Source organism: Sebastes umbrosus, chromosome 23 (assembly GCF_015220745.1).
Source record: "Sebastes umbrosus isolate fSebUmb1 chromosome 23, fSebUmb1.pri, whole genome shotgun sequence".
NCBI lineage: Eukaryota > Metazoa > Chordata > Actinopteri > Perciformes > Sebastidae > Sebastes > Sebastes umbrosus.
Window position 1 is genome coordinate 15,147,053 of NC_051291.1, and position 24,270 is coordinate 15,171,322.

Sequence of the window (24,270 nt, forward strand, 5' to 3'; positions counted from 1 at the left end):
TGCTTGGTCTGTCTGCTTCATCATGGCTGCCATAGCCTAGTGGAGTCAAGTGGGGGGGAGCACAAACTTGCTCAAACAAGCACCGTTGCTAGCTAGCAGACCTAATAAAATGCCTTAGGCAACAGGCCAAGATAACAAGAGAAATATAGCTTGAAAAGAACTAGCTGCAGCCTCCTTGTTGGTGTGTATTCACATATTGCAGACACATGCCGTTTCAAATGTATAGGCCGCTGACATGCCAACTCTAATGTGATGGCGTGAGGCAGGATGTGTTACGAAAGGCAGAATCAGTATTGCACAAGTCTAGGGCTGTCCCGAATACCATTTTTTGGGCTTCGAAGCTTCGTTGAGAAATATTTAAAAGGTATATGAAGCTTCGCGGCACAGCGCAGCAGGCTGATATGTTCTTCTGTCTGTCTGTCTCCATTTCGGGACAGTGCCGCACTACTGTACACACATGCACTTCTATACGCAACAAACAGAGATATTGGTCTGAGAATAATTAATGTTGAATATGAATAATGTTGTCGGATTATTCCTTATTTCAAGGGCTATGTTGTGATTTATACTTTTTTACATACTTATACACATAAATATATATATATACGTATATAAAAAACAAAGCATTCAAATACTGATTTGGAGGTTGATTACCATGGCAATGGTTGAAGCTGCAAAGCATTCGGGTCAGCCCTACACAAGTCAGATATGTTATATATATATATATATAAGCAAACATATCTCTAAAAACTTCACAAGAATCAGACTAGCAAGACTGTCAAACTTTTCCTTTTTAACCATTAGGTTGACCCCGTTGGAACAACTTCCCCTTGTTTTTGGTTCGCTTTGGCCAGCCCCAGTTCAAGCCCCATATTTGACTAAGCTGTACAGCCATCCCATCAGCTGTTCTAAGTCCCTCCCTCTGATGGTTTCCGGCTAGTAACAGGCTACCCAATCATTAAGCTGGTTTCCACTGTGCCTGGGACAAAAACAAAAACTACTTGTTCATACTGTTCTTCCAGAACATTTGTATGGGGCTGGAAAATGAATTGTTCAATTTAGAGCTCCCTGAAAAGTGAAGTTGAGCAAACAAAGCAGCAGTGTAAAAAAGTAAACATGGTGACTTGGGAAAAACACACTTAGATAGTGTAAAAGTTCACAGTGAAAAGACTCAAGCTGTACCACTTAACAAACAGCTGTCACTTACAATATTTATAATAAACAACATACACCACATATTTTGCCTTGCAGACACTGAAGTACAGTGAGACACACACAGAGATCAGGTGGCCATTTTGATGTTGAAATTAACCAGCTAGACTACACAGCCAAGCTCAGCTCAGCCCAGCTCTACAAGGTAACATTTCAAGTGGCAAGATGCAATAACACAATAAGAAAACCCCTTTTAGTAGCATTTACAAAGCTAATAAAAGAGCCCTATACATGCTGCAACAACGTGTTTTTTTTTACCAGAGTAGAACAAAAGACAGCAGCAGTTGACGTTATGTAAACAAGCTTTCCTGTGTCAACGTGTAGAAAGGGACAATCTGACTTGACAGACAAAGAAACCTGAAATATGCCATAAGAAGGTGTTTACATATACAGTCTGTCATCTTGTTGGTGTGGCAACAAGATGACAGACATTCCTGGAAAAAGCAGTTAGTCAACGTTAGTCTCACTGTTGCCAGGCAATCTTCAAATATAGACATTAAAAAGGTAGCTAATGTTATAAAATATACACATAAAATGCTAAAAAAGGACATGAGAGAGAGCTGATTATCTACCACAGCTGTCTCGATAAGCGAGGACAGAAATAGCAGCTTGGCTTTGCTAGCTAAAAATGTTGTTTACACAAAAACACCAGTCATTCACAATGAGAGCTCTTTCTGCTGAAACCAAGACAAACAAGCAGCATTAAAACAAATAGCTCGTATATCACATTTCAGCATATATTAGGACATAGCTGACTAGACTAGACTGTTGTTTATGTTCAGAAAAGGATACAGTTTCACCACGTCGGTATCCATTCGCCTTTTACCCGGACTTGGAGACGACATTTTTCACCTATTTCCACCCGCAGTTTAAGTAAACCAGAAAGCTAGCCTCCCACCGAAACGCTAGACTAGTCCAGCAAAACGGTACTATCCGAAAGTTAACATTTGCGTTCAGCAGCAAATAACGTCTTCACGGTTCAATGTCTCTGTGTCTTCTAATGAGTAGCTGAGCTAACAGTTAGACCTCTCTGCTGTTCACTGTAGTGATGTGTTGGTCGAGAACGAGTTGGTTCAAAGAGCCGGCTCTTTTAAAGGGACTGTTTGTGAGAATCAGAATTGCTTGCGACACCTGTGGCCGTTAAGTCACCGAAAGTCAGCATCGGGCTTGCACTTGTGCTCGCTCTACATAGACATGAACGAGCATCGCTCAAAACAGTGAGGCGACACACGTCAGCTAAAACCACAATATCACTCTATATTTCACCTGCTTGGCAGTAATGTTAGCTGACCAGACGAAGGTCTCTCCATGAATCGGTGCTGATCCTAGTGTTGGCTTTTCCTGCTTCCGCCTCCCGAACAGGAACAGGGAAGACACCGGCACCCGGTTAGAGACTTTAACATTTCTCGCTGCGGAGCCCCGTCACTTCACAAGACACGGAAAACCTCTGTTGGTCTAGAGGAGCTTTCCACAGCTGCTACAGCTGCAGCAGATATTTCTGTACAAACATCCACTGTACATTCACTAGATATTCTCAGAGCTACGAAGTCTTCTGCAGTGTGGAGTTTGCGTGCATGCACGTGTAGAGGTGGAACGGCTCCTGTCCTAGAGCCGTCTTTTTTTTTTTCTTTACTTAATTCAAGGCAGAATGATAGGACGATCTTCTCCGCGCGGTCTACAGGTACAGAGCAGGAGGGTGAGGAGGAGAGAAAGAGAGAGAGGAGTGCGGTGTGCAAATAGCAGACAAGATGAGTGACAGTTGGACACAAAGCAATATGTAAAATTATGGTGTTCTGGAAATGATAAGGTTTAGTATAATTATATTGAATAATTTTAGTGATATAATGTGCACACATCCTAATCATAGATCAAAACAGCTAAAGCTAAATTTGGCTGAATTATAAAAAGGCAGAAGTGGTAAAACGAAGAGCCGTTTGGGAGCCGAAAGAGCCGGCTCTTCTTGGTGAGCTGAGCCAAATGATCTGGCTCACTAAAAAGAGCCGGAGTTCCCATCACTAGTTCACTGCCTCTCAGCATTCTGACAAGCTAGGGATCCCTCCGCGGACTACGTCATACACCTGCGACCATACGTCACCGCAAATGGCCGTCTTTGTAGTTTTATTTAGAACACCTTTGGTTTTGTGTCTTAAATGTGATTTTAAAGTGACATTTAACTCCAATTATCATTTTCTATTTAGGGATTTTAAAAAATGATATAAAAAAATCATGATATAGAAGAAACCTAATTATTAAAGGTCCCATATCGTGCACATTTTCAGGTTCATGTTTGTATATTGGGTTTATACTAGAACATGTTTACATGCTTTAATGTAAAAAAAACAACATTATTTTTCTCATACTGTCTGTCTGAATATGCCTGTATTCATGCTCTGTCTGAAACGCTCCGTTTTAGCGCATTTCAACGGAATAGCAACAGAATTGCTTTGCTAGGAAACAGCTTGGGCCCATGTTTATATCCTGTCAGCTGATGTCATTCACATATACACTGCAACAGGAAATAAACTGGGGCATATTTAGTATGTTTACATTTAAAACTGTGAAATGGTCTAAATATTGTAGATTTGTGACATCACAAATGGTCAGAAATCCTAACAGCTTGTTTCAAACAGTTTCTGAATACGGTCTGTGTGTATTTCTCCATGTATTGAGTGTTTTGATACTTTCACTGTATTTATATATCACTTTAACCTGCTTTATGATATAAAAGACATGAAAATCTCACTTTTTACAATATAGGACCTTTAAAACATTCTTCAGGGTTTTGAAGGTTGCCCTCACTGCTGTGGTACTGGCTCTGTCTTTGGTTTTTGCACATCTTCCATGTTCTCCACCACACCCAGGTGCTGGATAACCAGGATAAATAGCTCAAAAATGTCTGTCCACAGCTGACAATCCTTGGATTTAAATCAGCTCATTTAAATGGAATATACAGTATTACAGTATACAAATGAGACCCAATGAAAGAGAATGTTTTCAAGAGCACAACCATGGCTAAAAATATACTAATATTCCAAGGACAGCTGCATACCTGCCTTGATAACAGCAATATTTTCTTCTTCTCGTGTCCTCACTAATGATCCAGTGACACACCTGCATTTCAATAAAGTAAACATAAATGTCATTTGTATAAACCTGTGAATTCTAAGGAGCATAGTGTGTTTGTGTAACTGTCATCCCTCTAAGCCAAAGAGGTTAAGATGTTTACAGGAAACAAAATAGCTGCCAGTGAGTGAGTGCTGAAAGGCAGAATACAGCAGCAAATGCTAATCCCAAATCACATCTATGTGAAATCACAGAAAAACCTTTCACAAGTCAGTCACTGTGCAAGCTGCAACAATATATAGGTACTAAAATATTTGCAAGAGCCATATCTAAATGTATATATTTTCCTTATATTTACAATATAATCATTTCATTCATTTACTAATTCATCTTTTCTTTAATTGAAATGTCATACGAACAACATGCAAAGTGAAACAAACTTTCAGAAGAGCATTTTATTAAACGCTTTTTAGGAAACTACGAAGAAAAAAAAAGCACATGCAAGATAAGAGAGGACTGCATTTAGCAATAGGATGCACAGGAATCCTGAATCTAATTCAAAGCAGGTTTGAAAATTCATCATGGCACATGGTTGCTACCTGCCCCGCAGTACTCAGGATTGACAAAAACATTTCACTACTCGAAAAAAGGATTGTTCTTTTCAAAAGAGAACTCATATCCATGTTACTTTTCAAGCACAATGGTACACAAAAATGACTTCCTCACAGTTTTGTTTTTACTTTATCTGAGGTTTAAAAACTGACCGCTCCCTCAAATGACTCAACATACATTGAAGGTAAACATTGCCTTTCCAGTGTCAAGAGCCATTTGGCCCTTTCTCACGATAAGGGATTTCCTGTCTCTTGTGTTCTGCAGAAATCCAGACCGTCATGATGTCACGAAGGACTACCGAAGCAGACTTCATGTGAGGTTAATCGTAAAAATGCCTTGTTTGTGGCCAATTTATATGCTGAGATGTGTTCTATTACTTATGTATACACATGATACAAGGCCTATAGAGGCTCCAATGTCTGCACATCCCAGTTTATCAGAATTCAAAGGTTTTAAAACCACACAGGCATCCTTCACATATTTCACTGTTCACAGAGAAGACACTCATTCCTTTGCCTAAAAGACACAATCAACTCCCTTTCCCCCTCCTGAAACACTTTGACTGTAAACACGACTTTAAGGGATGGCATACATCGATATGATATGACACTCCTGTCATCGGTACTATGGACTCTGTACCACAAAAAAAGAGGGCAGGTCAGTTCATCAATTCAGTGTTGCGATGCTGTTTTGGATGGAAACAGTCTACTGAGACGGAGAGGATACCTGCCACTGACGAAATATAGCAAACACCCTTTTAGACTTGTCACGAGGGCCCTGGGAAAAAAAGACAGAATAGAGAAATGTCAGATATTGTTTAAATTAAAGCTACATAGCTAAGTGGTAATAGTGTCATAAAAAACAGAAATGATTAGCATGAAGTCCATGCATGTATTGTTATGCATCATCTTGCCTGTCCTGGACTGCCTCCTGCTGTGCTGGAGTTCTTCTTCATGGGCATGAGGAGGTCGAGAGCAGCCTTCCAGCCCTGCTGATGAAGCGCCGATCCTCCGTCCAAACGGGGGATCGCCCCTGGATCCACATTCTCCTTTCCCACAGAGATCCAGGGACACCAATCTCTGTGCTGAGCGAGGGGGTCGAATGCGTTCCTGTGCAGGAGTCCATCCTGGAAAAGTAGGTAGAGGGTAAAAAATACTGGATACAAAGTGATTTTTTTTTCACTCAAAATTGAGATTAGAATTTTGTCTCATGATTCTTAGGAAAACAATGTTTAGATAAAGATACAGCATCTGTGATCTCCTTGTGCCTTTGAGAGCTTGTCACGTAGTATGTTGATAATATTATGTGATGACATTTCAAGTGTTTGCATAAATGTATAGTGTTAACCTGCTGTGCTATGACAAAACTCTGCTTGCAAACTAGGAGCTTTTGACGGTAATCATCGTACTGGAATAAATTCCGCCCCCTGTACCTGTGTACAATTCTTCTTCATCATCATTATCCTCATCAGTGTCATTTGCTGATGCTACATATAAAGAAACTAGGAGCACCAACTTCGATGCAACAGATCTCCTTGCTAATGTAAATGTAGCAAAATCTGCCATGCAAGAAGGGATTACATAGAGATAAATAATGAAAACGTGATGAATTGTGCAGCCCTATCTTGAATACTTTTCTCAAAATATTGCCTTAAAAAGGACCAATATGTAATATATGTACTGTAATAAATCATAAAATGATCATGATATGTCATCAGAGATTAAGGAACAGCCAAATTTGGAGCCATGGAAGCAAGCAAACAAACTGGATCAAGAGAGATAACAGAACAATAGATTCTACCCGACCATAAAAGCCTCGGCACATCTCTCTGTGGTCCGTGTGCAGCTGGGTTATCAAGTCAGCGAGTATGAGACACACAGCCGGTGAAGTGATTCCAACTACTGCTGGCCAGAGGCTAACACGGTTTTGTTTAGAAGGTAACCCTCAAATTGCGAAAACGTGTGCTAACTGCTGTTAGTCACACCGGAGGAGCGGACGGGCTACGGCTCCAATTTGGACTGCCGTTTACCCATTTTAAACGCTAGCTGTCAGTCCTACATATTGCTTCTTTAATGACCAGGCAGCACTGTATTATAAGTTACGAATGTGAACTTCCGCACATGGAGCCTTGTGCCATAATAAAACTACAAAAAAACAAGTTGTGAAATCAGCGGGTAATGTTAGTTCTTACAGGACCACCGACTGTTGAGAGGCACAGGCGTTTAGGAGATTGATACAGGCTGGCAGTGCCGTCAGCTCCAGAGTTGTCCCCCTGTCCTTTACCACGAGTTGCAGCCCTTTTACCCCGTGGTAAAGGATTCTGCAGCTCTTCACTAGGGCTTGGGGAGTCTCGGCTTCGGGCACGCAAAGACACGGGGGAGGAGGTTCCCTCACTCTGCAACACAAACCAGAGAATGGTAAAAAAAAAAAAAAAAAGCAGCCCGGTACATTTCACATGGAGTAAAAATATAAGCCAAGCTTATTTAGCTGGTCACTTCATCTGCTTAAAGCATGCCTGATCAGAGCGAGTGGAGTCCTGGCTCCTCAGCTTCATGCGACATGGAGTTGTAGGGGTGGATGAGGCAGAAGCAGGCTGGTCCCCCGGGCCCTCCTGCGTGGCCGCTGAGGCAGGAGCTGCTGCTTGAGGAGAGGGGCCTACAGTGTTTGGTGAGGCGTCTCCGTCGCCTCCCGTTACCTCCATCTGGTGGAAGTTCCACAAGCCCACCTTGCGCATGCAGTACGAGCAGGTGAGGATGGGCAGGTTCATGGCGTGCAGAGTTGGGCTAAGATGGAGAAATTCAAGGCTCAGACATTTTTGATCAGGTGGACGAGTCATTGTATTTTCGTCCATGCAGCTAGTACATCATTTAGGATTCATTTGACGCTGGAAATTTGCTGTGTGCTCACTCTAGTTTAAGACAATATCAATGTGTGTACTAGAAAATGTATTGTGTTAGTGTGAAGTGTATTGAAGAGTCAAGCACAACAAAAGGGGAGTTTCATCTCACCTTGCAGCCCAGCCACAGAGAGAAACAACGCACGCAGCCACCTGGACAGCCAAAGGCTCAGAACACGGAGAACCTCCCTTTCTTTTTTGTTCGTCCTCGATCAGCTGTAGTACAACACTGATAACGTCCTCAGTCAAAGACTGCAAGGAAAACAGTGGACGTTAATTACATGTGAACAACCTGAAAATGCTACTATAGTTGAATACATCTACACGGGAAGTTCACATTTGTCTACAATTAATTTGACTGTCCTTTCCATAATCTCCTGGAAGCATTTTAAAAGACTCTTCTCCTGCCTCACCATAGACTTCAGCTGCTCCGGCTTCATGGCGGGCAGCTGCTGTTCAAGGAGACAGGTGCTCTGGAAGCGCTCTAAGAAGGCAGCGAGAAGCGCTGATGGTTCACAGGCGGGAACTAGCCAGAACCGCTCTGAAATTACATCGACATTCACCTTAATCCATCATGTGGACAACTAAGGGTTAATTCAGCTGAAATTACATGTGTTATAGATTGTTTTGTTAGTATACACGTGCAATACACAATGATTGCTCCTACCTGGGCATGGAAAATCAGGCCAAGGGCAAAACTTCTCGTGCTGTGTCTGAAGCTGCCTCGATATCTCCGCAATGCGGGTTCCATCTATTAAAGAAAGAAAGGAGAGTCGCTTGACCTTTAATTTTTTTGGCAGACTGGCAACATCAGCCCAACCTTGCCAAAATAAAATGTGCCCTTGTCTTTTTTCTGTAAAGTTTTGCTCACATTTTGCAAAGTCTAGAGTTGGTTGTAGTGTTGCACAGAGGAACACGTGGCAGCTGGAGCACTTGAGCATATCGCAGCCGACGTTGATCCAGCCGTATCGGGCGCACATTAGTGGGGACAGTGTGCGGGGTTTGCCGGCCCATTTCAAACAGTGCTACGCTAAGGAACATTTTCACTCAGACACAAAACAAATATTGTCACATAAAGTAGATATACATTTCTCACATTGTGAAATATCAACAAACACATGAAAATTATAGATCAACAAGTGCTTCATTACATTAGTGATCTCTAAGTTAAAAAACTGGATGCCCCATAATGGGTCTACATTATTCATGATTATATTATGCAGTATATACATGAAGTATATTGCGCTGTTTGTTGTGTGTAGAGGTGTGTGTGTGTACAGTAGTCCCCTGGGCGCTTCACAGCAGCCCACTGCTCCTAAATGCTTAGGATGGGTTAAATGCAGTAGTCAAATTTCATGCATGTACCTGTATGTATATGACGAATATAATAATAAAGTTTTAAGTCTTTTAGTGTGGCAGCAGCACTGTCCCGGGCACTGAAACAGGGGGAGATGGAGACAGACACACAGAAAAATGTCAGCCTGCATCGAAGCTTCGAAGCCCAGACAATGGTATTCGGGACCAGCCCTAACTGGGTCAAAAGGTCAAAGGATATTGAATAGGTTTCCACTCTTGAGAAAAAGGCTTCTTTGTTCGTCGCCTCACAAGGTGCTTGAGTGTTGCTTTTTAATTCCAAATCTTTCAGATTTCCTTGTCCACTGAAAAAATCCACATAAAGAAGAGAAAAAACAGATAATTCAGTTTCCACATGCTTTGCTTCTTATCTGAATGATTTAAAGAAAAAACAAAAAAACATGCCATAATTAAATGTATGTGTACTGTACATTGCAAGATTCCCCTAATTTCTCCAAATAAACTTCCCCAGCTACAGAAGAATGCTTGCTTGCAGGCCTACCACAGCAAACTAACAGTAACATGCAGTTATGCAACATGAATGAAACAGCTCCATTTCTTTTTTACCAAGATCTTATCTGTTATATTAATGCACAGTAGGAAGTCAAACCAAATTTCCCTGTCCACTGAAATCCACATAAAGAGAAAAAACAGATATTCAGTTTCGACAAGCTTGCTTCTTATCTGAATGATTTAAAAAAAAAAAAAAAAAAACATGCCATAATTAAATGTATGTGTACTGTACGTTGCAAGATATCCCTAATTTCTCCTGATAAACTTTCCCAGCTACAGAGGAATGCTTGCTTGCAGGCCTACCACAGCAAACTAGCAGTAACATGCAGTTATGCAACATGAATGAAACAGCTGCATTTTTTTTTACCACGATCTTAACTGTTATAGATAGATAGATAGATAGATAGATAGATAGATAGATAGATAGATAGATAGATAGTTAGTAACTTTATTGATCCCGAGGGAAATTCAAGAATAACAACAATTCTGACAATGTAATCAATGAATATGAAATCCTTTGTCCCCCGAGCCATCAAACTGTACAACACCTCTCTAGGGAGGGGGGGACAAAGGAGGACGGTCTGCAGGACAGATAATAATGCATACAGTGCACATTCATAGACTCAGCTACTGGGGTTACCCTGCAATATACTCATTTTTAACAGTCTCTTCTGCACTATATTCACTTTTTAATAGTTGGGACAGGACTAAAAGGACCTAAAACTGTTAAAACTGAATATAGTGCAGGGTAACAGCTGTGATACACGACTAGTAGGAAGTCAAACAAAATGTATTTAACCTGGCCTTGATGGCAGCAAGTAGACAATACTCCAGAAATGAATAGCAAACTAATAGAGTACCATGTTACAGTAAAACTTTAGGTCCCCACCCCCTCATATCTGTACAGTGCACAATGACGACCATAACAAATCTGTCCGGTAGATGCACAAAATAAAAGAGGAGAATAACAATGCATACTCCAGTTTCTGGCCTACAAGCTCCCACATCTGTGGAGACTAGCAGTAAAATGCAGTTATGCAACATGAATAAAACAGCTCCATTTATTTTTTTTACCAAGATCTTATCTGTTATATTAATGCACAGTAGGAAGTCAAACCAGATGTATGCAACCTGGCCTTGATGGCAGCAAGTAGACAATACAACAGAAATTAATAACAAACTAGAAATATAAGAAATGCAGGTGTCAAAGCAGCAACATCAGCCAACAGAGTGAAACACAGGAGAGGTAAAGTTCCACAAAAATTATAAAAACAATAATAGAGATATAAAAGTCAGTGGGTGAACATAGTGTGTGCAGTCTGTCAATAAATAAATGTAGTATGTACATATGTGCAGCTCCAGAGGACTGCTTGCTTGCAGGCCTACCACAGCAAACTAGCAGTAAACATGCAGTTATGCAACATGAATGAAACAGCTCTATTTTGTTTTTTACCAAGATCTTATCTGTTATATTAACGCACAATAGAAAGTCAAACCAAATGTATTTAACCTGGCCTTGATGGCAACAAGTACACAACACTCCAGAAATGAATAGCAAACTAATAGAAAAAAATAATAATTCAGTTTCCACATGCTTTGCTTCTTATCTGAATGATTTATAAAAAAAAACAAAAAAAAAAAAAACATGCCATAATTAAATGTATGTGTACTGTACGTTGCAAGATTCCCCTAATTTCTCCTAATAAACTCTCCCAGCTACAGAGACATGCTTGCTGCAGGCCTACCACTTAAAGTAGCAGTAACATGCAGTTATGCAACACTTTTTACCAATATTTGATCTGTTATATTAATGCAAACCAAGTCAAACCAAATGTGTTGAACCTGGCCTTGATGGCAGCAAGTAGACAATACAACAGAAATGACTAGCAAACTAATAGAGCACCATGTTACAGTCAAACTTTCAGTCCCCACCCCCTTTTTATCTGTACAGTGCATGGCAGAGATAGCACAATGACGACCAGAACAAATCTGTCCCGTAGATGGACTAAATAAAAGAGGAGAACAACAATGCAAACTCCTGTTCCTGGCCTACATGCTGCCACATCTGTGCAGACATGTCCTTCTTCATAGCACACCGAGAGCAGGCGGCTAAAGTAGCACACAGCTTCCAGGCTAAGTGGCTAACTAAATTAGCTAACTTGCTCTTCGGCCCCTTTAAATCAAACAAATAGCGCGCAATTATTCAAACCAATGGTCACCTGTTGGCTCCGTTATCTGGTGAAGACACTCCTGCGTTCAGAAGTTCACGGACTTTCTCCGGAGAAGCGAAAGAAGACTTTTGTTGATTAGTGTTGCCGAGACGATCCCCACGACTGCCGCCGAGAGTCGCCATGTTCGGCTCTGTGGAGTGGTCCCCCCCGGAACATAAAACCCTGAAACACAATCGTTCCGCTTTGTGTGTGAAGACCCCAAAACCACCACAGCACATGACTCTGGGCTCACTGAACATGCCTGACAAATAATAATAAACAATAATAATAATAATATATGTATATTAATTCAGTGACTTTAATATTACAATTCAAGACTGTGACAATAGATAGATAGATAGATAGATAGATAGATAGATAGATAGATAGATAGATACAATAAGATAAGATAAGATAAGATAAGATAAGATAAGATAAGATGAACCTTTATTAATCACCAGGATGAAATTCAGGTGTCAAAGCAGCAAAGCGCAGATACAAAGGTACAGGTGTACAAAAAGATTATAAAACAATAATTGGAATTACAGAATATACACAGTGAATATACATAGTGAATGGAAAGAGCTGCAACAAGTCATAGTTGACTGCTGTACTTGCTGACCAGCCCTCACGTCTCTCTGTCTCTTCCATTACAGTTTTACAAAGAACATCCAGTAATCCACCTTTTTTTGTACATAGTGTTTATTAATTTCTGACCTATTTATTTACCTATGCTGTTTTTAGCCATTTTCTCATGTCTTGTCATGGCATACTGTATGTTTGTCATACTGTACTGTATCTGTGCTGTTTGTGTCGCTTGTGTGGACTGTGTTTTTATACTCTTGCTGCTGCCTCTTGGCCAGGTCATCATTGTAAATGAGTATTGGTTCTCAATTGATTTTACCTGGTGAAATAAAGGTCAAATAAATAAATAAATAGCGTGTACTGTCCGTCAATAAAAAAATGTAGTGTACAATGAATAGATGTAATATGTGCAGTCTATAAAATGGTATATGGGATGTAGTGTAAAGTAAGTTTAAAGTTTAAAGTGCACCAGTGGTTAAGAGTAGTTGCAGGTTAGTGCAGATAGTCCAGATAGTCCAGATAGTGCAGTTTTCATATGGGGGTCAGCCTTGGTTCTGGAGGCTGATGGCTACCTGCAAGAAGGACTGACCCAGGCGCCTTGTGTTGTACCGAGGGGGGATGAGTCTGTGGCTGAAGGTGCTCCTCATCTTGACTAGCTCATCATGGAGGGGTGGGAGGGGTTCTCCAGGATAGCGTCCAGCTTCCTCCTCATCCTTGCCTCTGCCACCACCTCCAGATCGTCCAGTTCGGATCCAACTACAGAGCTAGCCTTCCTCACCAGCCTGTAAGTTTGTTGGCATCCCTTGTGTTGGTGTTACCCCTACCCCCAACATGCCACAGCAAAAAAGAGTACACTGGCTACTACAGACTGGGAAAACATCTGCAGCAGCCTATTGCACACGTTGAAGGACAGTTTGCTCTGTCCCTTCCTGTAGAGGGCCTCGGTGTTGTCGGTCCAGTCCAGTTTATTGTTTATGTGTACTCCCAGGAACTTGTAGGTGTCCACCACCAATAGATAGATAGATAGATAGATAGATAGATAGATAGTAACTTTATTGATACTAAGGGAAATTCAAGAATAACAACAATTCTGACAATGTAATCATTGCATAGGCTACAACATATCTAATAAAGAAATGTGACAGTAAGTAAACTATATAATGTGAAAATGATGATAATAATAAAATAAAATAAAATTACAGGGGACTTTTGAAGAAGCAAACTATAAGAAATACATTCACCTATTAAAGGATATTTAGCAAGACACATCCTGGGCAATGACTGATGCAACTTTATATGTTATAACAAAAAGGGGATCTTCAAAGTTTATCAATAGTTTTATGGCTTTCATGTTTTTTTTAATTACAAATTTCAATGATTTGACAAAGTATTTTATTTGATTAATAAATACAATGGACTTTCTGTTTTTCCACTAGCATATATGGATATGATGCTTTCCCCATTAGAATTAGTGCATTAATTACTTCACTGTCAACATCATTTGGATTTTTCAGGAGTTCTGTATCTATGTCCTTTATGAGAATTTATCAAATTTATCACAACAGAAAATGTGGTGAAAATGCTTTAAAATTAGCTAATTTCTTTAAGGTTTTGATTTTTTTTTTCATTTGACAAAATTATTAAATTTAATGTTTTTTTTTTCCCTTTACACCGTGAGCTACCTTACTTTATTTTTATGCACATTTAGTAGTCCATTTTGATATATATTTCATAGCAAGTAGATGAAATAGGCTACCTCACTTTAAAACACTTTTAATACACTGGTAGCCTACAATGGAGGAATTAAATTATTTGGACCCTTTAAGTAAACGTTGTATCATTATGTTAAAATAATTAGACAAGTAAAAGTCCTGCATTCAAAGTCTTTAAAAGAAGTACAGAAGTATTGTCATCACATCCTCATTGGCAGCGTGTTGAGAACCAGCTCATGGCTCAGTCTCCTAATTCCTCCTCCCTTCACTCTCCCCTGCCGTCACGACCACATTGCCTGCCTTCACCTCAACCGAGTACATTCTGTAACTCCAACCTTCCTAATGACAAAAATGACAAAAAGAGATAACAGCTCTCTCCTGGCTGGGCTGATGAGACCGGCTCATTTTCTGGTCATCATGTCCCTATTCCTGTTTTGTAATAAGAAGAGTGAACAAAATGTATTCAACTAAATCTGCAGATTCACCAAATTTTATATCAGTTACTTGTCAGCTACAATCTGTCTTCACCTAAACTTTAAGGTCCCATATGGTGCTCATTTTCAGGTTCATACTTGTATTTTACGTTTCTACTAGAACATGTTTACATGCTGTAATGTTAAAAAAACAACTTTATTTTCCTCATACTGTCGGCTTGAATATACCTGTATTCACCCTCTGTCTGAAACGCTCCGTTTTAGTGCATTTCAACGGAATTGCAACGGAATTGCAACATAATTGCGTTGCCTGGCAACAGTTTGGGTCCATGTTTACTTCCTGTCAGCTGATGTCATTAACATACACTGCAACCAGGAATTAACTGGGACACGTTTAGAATGTTTACGTTTAAAACTGTGAAATGGTTTAAATATTGTAGATTTGTAACATCACAAATGGACAGAAATTCTAACGGCTTGTTTCAAATGCACAATTTCTGAATGCGGGCTGTGTGTGTTTTTCCGTATATTGAGCGCTTTCGATACTTTCATATATATATATATATATGTATATATATATAATATGTATATATATATTATTATATATATATATTTTTTAATATTTATATATATATATGTATATATATAATATGTATATATATATATTATTATTATATTATTATTATTATATATATATATTAATATTTATATATATATATATTATTATATATATATATATTTTAATATTTATATATATATGTATATATATAATATGTATATATATATTATTATATTATTATTATTATTATTATATATATATATATATATATATATATGACAGGGACCTCCTGAGGTTAAATAGAATATATATTTGTATTTATTTTGTATGATGAGCTAGTCAAGATGAGGAGCACCTTCAGCCACAGACTCATCCCCCCTCGGTACAACACAAGGCGCCTGGGTCAGTCCTTCTTGCAGGTAGCCATCAGGCTCCAGAACCAAGGCTGACCCCCATATGAAAACTGCACTATCTGGACTATCTGGACTATCTGCACTAACCTGCAACTACTCTTAACCACTGGTGCACTTTAAACTTTAAACTTACTTTACACTAGGTCCCTGTCATATATATATATATATATATATATATACATATATATATATATATACATATATATATATGTATATATATATATATATTGTATTTTATTTATGAAAACTGCACTATCTGGACTATCTGGACTATCTGCACTAACCTGCAACTACTCTTAACCACTGGTGCACTTTAAACTTTAAACTTACTTTACACTAGGTCCCTGTCATATATATATATATATATATATACATATATATATATGTATATATATATATATATTGTATTTAACCTCAGGAGGTCCCTGTCATATATATATATATATTGTATTTAACCTCAGGAGGTCCCTGGACTGCAATTGAACCATATTAGACTGTTGTTGTTTTAGAGGCCCCGCCCATCTCTGATGACGCCACGTCCTAATAACGAGCCCTCTGATTGGTCAAGCGTCTCTCCAACATTTGTGAATGGCTTCCTACTGACTTCAGATGTGAAATGATTTATAATGTTTTATCAGCACTTTAGCAGATGTTGTTGTTTTTATTACATGTGACTGGATTGTAACTGGGTGGAGAAACACCATGTCTGACACTGAAGGAGGTCGCAGTCCAGACCAGCTGAACAGATTCATGAAGCTGACACACAGGCCGCCGCACGGTGAGACGCTAGCAGGTCGGTCCACAACACTAGCACCACACATGCTAACCACAGGCTTTTCACTTCATACTGACAGTCTAATACACACACTGTGTGATCCGGATCAGCTGCTACACACACTATGTCAACTCAGCATGTTAATAATGTCAACAATGTCCTTTAACTGGTGACATTGATAGTAACATTGAAGTTAGCAGCATGCAGCTACTCTGCCTGTTTGTCATGTAATAGCTTGTTAGCCACCTTACAGACCTGCAAACACCTTAATGCTCATTTCACAGCTGTGTTTTTAGGAGATGTTTCAGCCTTTTATATACATGTTAGATATAATAAAAGACTCAAAATGAGTCAATGCTTCCTGTCTTTCTTCACACTTGATGGATCATGTATGAGTGCTATGATCTGGAGAACATAATCAGCAATACTACACAACACAGCCCTGAATCTCCTAAAAACACAGCTGTAAAATGAGCATTAAGGTGTTTGCAGGTCTGTAAAACCTAATCAATGATCGAGGAATGGTTATTATAGTGTTTCACCTTTTGTTTCAGGGCTGTGTTGTGTACTGTGTACCAAGTATTGCTGATTATGTTCTCCAGACCATAACACTCATACATGATCCAGCATGTGTGGAGAAAGACAGGAAGCATTGACTCATTTTGAGTCTTTTCTTTCTTTCTAACATTTATATAAAAGGCTGTTAGTATTAGATTTAAATGTTGTGGTCAGGGTATGAAATTAGCACCTGCCAGATACAGGGTAAATGTTGGCTGTGGCAGGTAAAAATGTCAGGCCACCTGCAATGATGGCAGATTACTTATATTAAGAAATATTCTTTTTAAAAATCAATTCCTAAATTACACATTAATGCTAATTTTGAAGCTGTGTTTTTAGGAGATTCAAGACTGTGTTGTGTACTGTGTGTACCAAGTATTGCTAATGATTTTCTCCAGATCATAGCACTCATACATGATCCATCATGTGTGGAGAAAGACAGGAAGCATTGACTCATTTTTGAGTCTTTTATTTCTTTAGGCTTGACACACGATCATTGATTAGGTTTTACAGACCTGCAAACACCTTAATGCTCATTTTACAGCTGTGTTTTTAAGGAGTTTCAGGGCTGTGTTGTGTACTGTGTACCAAGTATTGCTGATTATGTTCTCCAGACCATAACACTCATACATGATCCAGCATGTGTGGAGAAAGACAGGAAGCATTGACTCATTTTAATATAAGATAAGATAAGATATTCCTTTACTAGTCCCGCAGTGAAGGGAAATTTGCAGTGTACAGCAGCAAAGGGGATAGTGCAAAAAACAAGATGCATCAGCTAACACAGTAAAAAAAAAAAGAGCTAAACAAAGTGTAACAAAATATGAACCATGCAAATAGAAGGAAGTATAAAAATAGGAGCAGTATCTACAGTATTGACAATAAACAGACTATTAACAAAATTGCACAAGTGGAAAATGATATTGCACAGTGAGAATGAATGAATGAATGAAATTCCACCTGAACATATCAGGTTATTGTCAGTTTTTTGGTGTGTAAGTGGTCTACTGGGAGCAGTGCTGGTTGTGGAGTCTGACAGCTGCAGGAAGCTTTTGAGTCTTTTGAGTCTTTTATTTCTAACATTTATATAAACGGCTGCTAGTATTAGATTTATGTGTTGTGGTACATCTTTAGTACAGATCCTGGTCATCTTTTTTTTTGCAGGTCACAGATACAGTTGGCAAGGCCAGTCACACTGGGGCCCAGCAATGTGTAGTACACAGTCCAACTCAGGTCCCTGATATTGACATGCTGCTGCAAAAGATAGGCAATGACCTAGATGACTGACCATAGATAGACAGCTGCAAAGAAACGTTTGCTTTTCTGTGACATCATTCACTTTCAGAGCTAACCAGTTACCATGCTAAATAGTTTAATGAGCCCTAATTGGTCTCATATTTTATTAAAATGCCCTGACATTAAAGAAACCTAAGGCCATTTCCTGTAAAGACCCAAACTCTTGCTGTGAGATATTATTGAAAGTTTTTAGTGTTTTTTTTATTATAGCTCAGTGGAAAAAACTAGTTGTACAGACTTCACTAAGATATACCGTATGGCCTAAAGAAAGAGCCTTTTTTCCCACAACGTGCTGGTCTTTTGTTCATGTTCCAGGCATGTTTGTAGAGGGTTGGGCTTGTCAGAAGTGAATGTAACACGAACATCATGTGTAGCTTTCTGAACACACTTTACCTGGTTATTTGGAAGGGTTGATAACATTAAGCTCTTTTTCCTCATGCATGCACTTGTTGTAGGTCTTTTGGACAATTTTGCACATGCCAATTAAATGTAATGTAATGATGGAAGCACCTGGACTGAAGTGTGCCAGTAAATCGTGGTCTGCTACGCGAGAGACAATAATATAAAAACTTGCTAACTTGCGTTGTGTTACTGGTATTAGATTTGTATCAGTGTGGATGTTTGATCATGCCACCGCTCTACATTCCTCTTGCTTTGTCTCTGTTCCCAGTCCATTACAAACCTGATTATTAAAAATACAATGCTTGGCTGAAACATCAGCGCTGAGTCATAGGTAGGCCTCGGTTCTATTCATAGTACATTAAACAGAGGTACATTATTAGATTTGTACTAATGTTGCTCTGCATTCTGTCACCATGCGCCTGTTGATAGAAACCTTGCTAATCCCTCTGGCAAAACATCTCAGTATCTCACATGGTGATGTTTTGTTCTCTGCTTTATTTGCATAGCTTTCCTTGTAAGGGGAAACTGTGAACCTCGCAGATAATGCTGTGAATGTCTGATTCTGTATTTTAACTACAGCGCCGTATGATATGAATAGATGTCTTTCTCTGTCAGCTTTAGTGTCATTTAATTTGGACGGCACTACATAAGCCGTATATTCAGTAAAATGAGGAGGACACGCCTACTGCTTAAAGTATCATTGAATGTTTTACGGCTTATTTCATCAAAGCAGATGAATCCCAACTTAATACAACTGGGTGTGAACACAGGATGTTTCGGAAAAGCCCTAGCTTTTTGTGCAGATGTTTATCATATCTAGTATATCTCTGATCATGCTCCCACCTCTCCTCACACTATGAATATTCGTTCCTCCACCCTCCAGCTCATCGTATGCCCCCCGCCCGCAGTGGGCATCGCTGCGTCGCTGACAACACTAACCTGTACGTGTTTGGAGGGTACAACCCTGACTACGACGAGTCGGGAGGCTCAGAGAACGAAGACTATCCGCTCTTTAGGGAGCTTTGGAGGTACCACTTTGCCACTGGCTGCTGGCAGCAGATTCGAACAGAGGGCTACATGCCCACAGAGCTGGCGTCTATGTCAGGTAGGAAACATTCTATATCTAATAGTTTTGAACATTTTAATGAGTATTTTAAACACAAAACCAAATCCAGTTTTCTGTTTCTTCAGCTGTTTTGCACGGCAACAATCTCCTGGTGTTTGGCGGCACCGGGATCCCCTTCGGTGAAAATAATGGCAATGACGTACATGTTTGTAACGTGAAGTACAAGCGGTGGTCACTGCTCAACTGTCGGGGGAAGAAGCCCAACAGAATCTACGGACAGGTAACCTCATTCAGTCGTTTGATTGCTCTCTGGGTCAAATTCGCCTGCGGATATACAAACTTTTTAAACTCTGACTTCATTGGAGCTGCTTCTTGACTAGTTTGTTACTTCATATCTTTGCTCCGTCAGGCAATGGTCATTATAAACGGCTTCTTGTACGTGTTTGGAGGGACGACGGGTTACATCTACAGCACAGACCTGCACAGGCTGGACCTGACCACCAGGGAGTGGATCCACCTCAAGCCCAACAATCCTCCTGACGACCTGCCTGAGGAACGGTACGCCTTTTATGACGCCTGAATGTGCTACAGGATCAAACCAAGCAAAGGATCTCTTCAGTGAGGTTAAACTCTGTGCTATTGTGTGTGTGTGTGTGTGTGTGTGTGTGTGTCACAGGTACAGGCATGAAATAGCACATGACGGACAGAGGATCTACATTCTGGGAGGAGGAACTTCCTGGACGTCTTACCCTCTGGACAAGGTACTACACCACTAAGGGTATACTCACCAAATTCAAAAATGTTTATTACAGTTTATGTAACAGTTTTTGTTCTGTACACAAGCCAAATCCATCTTAATCGCTGCACTAAACACCCAGACTCACAGTAAATATTGTGTCTTCATAATAGATACATGCTTACAATCTGGAGACCAATTCCTGGGAGGAGATTACAACTAAACCTCATGACAAAATAGGTCTGTATTCTGCACTGCACTATGAATTTAAGCCTGTTTCGCTGTCTTTCACACTACGCTAAAACGTCTGTGCTTTTGACAGGGTATCCTGCTCCTAGGAGATGCCATAGCTGTGTACAAATACGAAATGGTGAGACTTTCTGATAATGCTGTGCAACCAATATCACCTGATTTAAACCTGTTATTCTGCTCCTGACATTTGATATCACATCCTCATATGTTAAACCGACTACGTGAACAGTATCTGACCATTCTTTTTTTTCTCTGCTGTAGATGTATTTATCTGTGGAGGCTACAATGGGGAATTGATATTAGCCGATCTGTGGAAGATCAACTTGCAGACTTTCCAGTGGAGTAAACTACCAGCAGTGATGCCGGAGCCGGCCTACTTCCATTGTGCTGCTGTCACCCCAGTTAGTACAACACGACCCTTTTCTAGTTTTATATACACGTTACAGTTAATGATCTGTTGTTTGGAATAGCAGCAGTTTCTAGGGAAAGTAGTTAGTAATCTAGTCATCTAATGTAACCCATGATATTCATATATATATATGATGTAACAAAATCGCTTTGTGTTAGTCTAATTCTAGAACTGCAGTGATTAATCAATAAGTTATCAACTATTAAATTAATTGCCAACTATTTTAATAATCAATTTGAGTAATTTCTTAAGTAAAAAAAGTCTAAATTCTCTGATTTCCAGCTTCTTAAATGTGAATATCTTCTGGTTTCTTTACTCCTCTATGACAGTAAACTGAATATCTTTGAGTTGTGGACAAAACAAGACATTTGAGGATGATAGACCAAACAACTAATAGATTAAATAATTGGCAGATTAATTGAAAATGAAAATAATCGTTAGTTGTTGTAGCCCTATCTAATTCCCTATTAGATTAAGTTAAGTCTTTTTAAATACTGTAATCAAAGCAAAATGAGGGAAAATGAGTGAGTCTCTCATTGATGTACTTTTTGTTAGATGGTATTTTGGTCCTTTTTGTGGACATTTTATTGAACTATGAAATTATACTTTTGCAATAGCAGTACATATGTCAGTTTATAATATAATCATGTGTCAGTTCCCACAAATCACCAACGGCCATCATGGGTGGAGCGTAGAACCTCAAGGCCCAGGTAATTTCTCTAATAAACACTATACTGAATATGATATTGACGTCTTTCTTTCCTTCACTCCGCCCCCCAGGCTGGCTGTATGTACATCCACGGCGGCGTGGTGAACATCCACGAGAACAAGAGAACTGGCTCTCTGTTTAAGATCTGGCTGGCTGGGCCCAGCCTGCTGGAGCTCTGCTGGGAGAAGCTCCTCAAGGCCTTTCCCCACCTGACTTCCCTCCCCACCATGCAGCTGCTCAACCTGGGCCTCACACAGGAACTCATTGAACGCTTGAAATAGGCCGCACAGCGGAGGACGGACAAATGAATGGATGGATGGGACGGGCTGGGCTGAACTTATGAGGAGATGAGGTCCGACAGAGCACAGGATTTAATTCATAGCAAAATTCTCGGGAAAAAACGCCCTCTCCTTCCCCCCCGCCTAACGTAGCCCCGCCTTAAAACCAAAAACAATGGGATGCCTTTTTTTTTTTTTTTTTTTGCAGTTTCAGTGATGATAAATAAAATAAATGTGGAATGTTTTATGGATTTTACTCAGCCCCCCACACCACCATGGTTCCTTACATGATGCCTTTGTGTCAAGCTAAACATTAATTCTCATCCTCCAAACTGTGACCGCTGGAAATACTTTATTTTGCCATGTCATGTTTTCAAAGACTGTCCTCCTTCATTTAAAAAAAAAAAAAGAAATCTGCCTTCTCTAGTACTTTTAAGAATTCTGTGCAAAGGAAGAATGCATGTGTATTTATTTGAAGGACTAAATCATTTTTTTCAGTTTTTCCACATCACCTGATATTGCTGTTTGCACACTTTGTCTTACATATTTGTGGACATTTACTTTTTTATTTTAATCGATCCTATAAGCAGTTTATCTTCAGTCTAAAAAGTGGCCAATGACTATGCCAGTGTTTTTGCACATTTTAGCCAATTTAATTCAAATCTCATGTATAATTTTCATTTCTGCTACTATTGTGTTTTAGATATTTTTGTGACTTTCCAGGCAGCCTTTTTATTTCACTTATTTCCCTACGGTATGAAAACTTCCAGAAGCTTCAGACTTGCTTTATATAGTCAATCTCATTTTTTTTTTTATTGTTGAAGTCATGTTATCCTTTCATAACCTTGACATAAATAAAAGCAAACACTGTAGGATTACAAATCTTAAATTTCAAGTCTTTCTGAGTTGTTTTTATGCTGCATGAATGGAAACCAGTGTCTGCCTGGAGGGAAGGAAAAAACTTTTTTTTTTTAAAGTTATGGTATGCCTTGAAAATGTGGAATATGTGTTGTTTGTGGTAAGTTAGCTAAAACATGCAGAAACACTGTGTACTCTTCATTAGTGTGTGTGAAGAAAAAGTTCGATGCTGGGTTTGTCTGAGCCCTTCCTGTATTTCCCATCGTACATTATGTTACAGCCTAGTTTTGAAAACCGTCTGCAAAAAAAAACTAAATAACTTCATTTCCATCCTGTTTCCTCGCAGCACTCATTTGTAAAACCAAACCATGCAACACATCACTGTGAATCTGGTGCTCTTTAAAATTAATTCAAAATGCTTTTATCCGAATAAAGACTTAATTCTGTTCAGACTTTTACTCCCTCTCTGTTGATGACACAAAATGTTTTGCACAGGGAGTTGCTTTAGTAGCAGGCTTAGACAAACATTTGTTTGTACTGCAGTGCCTTTTTCAAACTGTTAATGAGGCTGAAATTCCACTAATGTCGGCAGTGTAAGATCTTCGCATGTTTAGACAATTTACGTTGAAAATTGTGTTTTTAAGTAAGTGAACATTTTAACCATTTTCAACAAGCCGTTGCATTTAATCACTCAACATCTCGGTGGCAATTTAGTATCCTGTTTCAAGGATGCAGAGGCTTTGTATTCTCTTCCTGTTAATGTCCACACACAGTAGACAGGAAGCAGCATATTGGGGCCTTTTGGGTATTAATCCGAAAAGCACTTATTCAACGTGTCAAGTTAATGTGTTCAATACAGTTCCTGTGTTTAATTAATGAAGTTAACAGATGCCAAATAATGTCGCAACTTGAACAAAGTGATGCTTAATGAGGAATGAGAGGTTAAGGTGGATGGGATGTTGCCCTGTGGTTTGATCTGCCTGCACTTTCTTTACCATGCCCCTCTTATTTCTGTTCTGCATAACAAACTACTTTGTGCATGATGTCATTACCTGCTTTTTATATTAACCTCATCAAACCTTTACTTTGGGGACATAGTTTTAAAAGGTGACCACTAAAAATGTTGTACAGTTGGCTTGCGTGAATGTTGTGTTGGAGTACCGTCAATAAAAGTGTTCTGTAAATAGCTCCCTGTTCCTTTTGCTTGGCTAATTATTAGCATGATACATAACAATGATAAACCCAAATTCTTTTATTTAGACCTTTTTTTTTTGCATGAGCTGCCACTTCTATCCTGAGAATGCACACAAGATAAAGGTGATAACACGCATGTTATTTGTCCTGTTAGATAAATGTGCCAAAATGTCAA

At 39.3% G+C, this 24,270-nt stretch overlaps 3 protein-coding genes across 4 annotated transcripts in view; 1 reads left to right on the top strand and 2 right to left on the bottom strand.

Annotated features, from left to right (window-relative positions):
• The window catches only part of ube2h (ubiquitin-conjugating enzyme E2H (UBC8 homolog, yeast)), a 28,854-nt gene extending 26,609 nt beyond the window's left edge, over positions 1-2,245 (bottom strand). The window contains exon 1 of the mRNA XM_037760051.1: positions 2,005-2,245. Within this exon, the coding sequence (XP_037615979.1) occupies positions 2,005-2,057 (53 nt within the window). The 5' untranslated portion in view covers positions 2,058-2,245. The remainder of the gene's footprint in view (positions 1-2,004) is intronic.
• A 2,470-nt stretch (positions 2,246-4,715) lies between these two features.
• zc3hc1 (zinc finger, C3HC-type containing 1) lies at positions 4,716-12,074 on the bottom strand. Its single transcript, XM_037760861.1, has 10 exons — positions 11,869-12,074; positions 9,339-9,441; positions 8,655-8,805; positions 8,451-8,534; positions 8,197-8,324; positions 7,896-8,035; positions 7,403-7,670; positions 7,079-7,282; positions 5,801-6,013; positions 4,716-5,664 (listed from the first exon to the last, which is right to left on the bottom strand). The coding sequence occupies exons 1-10, from the start codon at positions 12,000-12,002 to the stop codon at positions 5,593-5,595; spliced, it is 1,497 nt and encodes a 498-aa protein (XP_037616789.1). The 5' UTR covers positions 12,003-12,074; the 3' UTR covers positions 4,716-5,592.
• Positions 12,075-16,099: 4,025 nt separating this feature from the next.
• Positions 16,100-24,089, top strand: klhdc10 (kelch domain containing 10). Of its 2 annotated transcripts, none has more exons than XM_037760845.1 (9): positions 16,100-16,340; positions 19,477-19,698; positions 19,785-19,939; positions 20,069-20,217; positions 20,336-20,420; positions 20,569-20,635; positions 20,718-20,765; positions 20,909-21,048; positions 21,837-24,089. In XM_037760845.1, exons 1-9 carry the CDS (start codon positions 16,265-16,267, stop codon positions 22,044-22,046), a joined length of 1,152 nt encoding a protein of 383 aa, XP_037616773.1. In that variant the 5' UTR covers positions 16,100-16,264; the 3' UTR covers positions 22,047-24,089. The 2 variants fall into 2 exon arrangements, with proteins under 2 accessions (XP_037616773.1, XP_037616772.1); XM_037760844.1 differs by having other exon boundaries at positions 16,103-16,355.
• Positions 24,090-24,270: the final 181 nt, after the last annotated feature.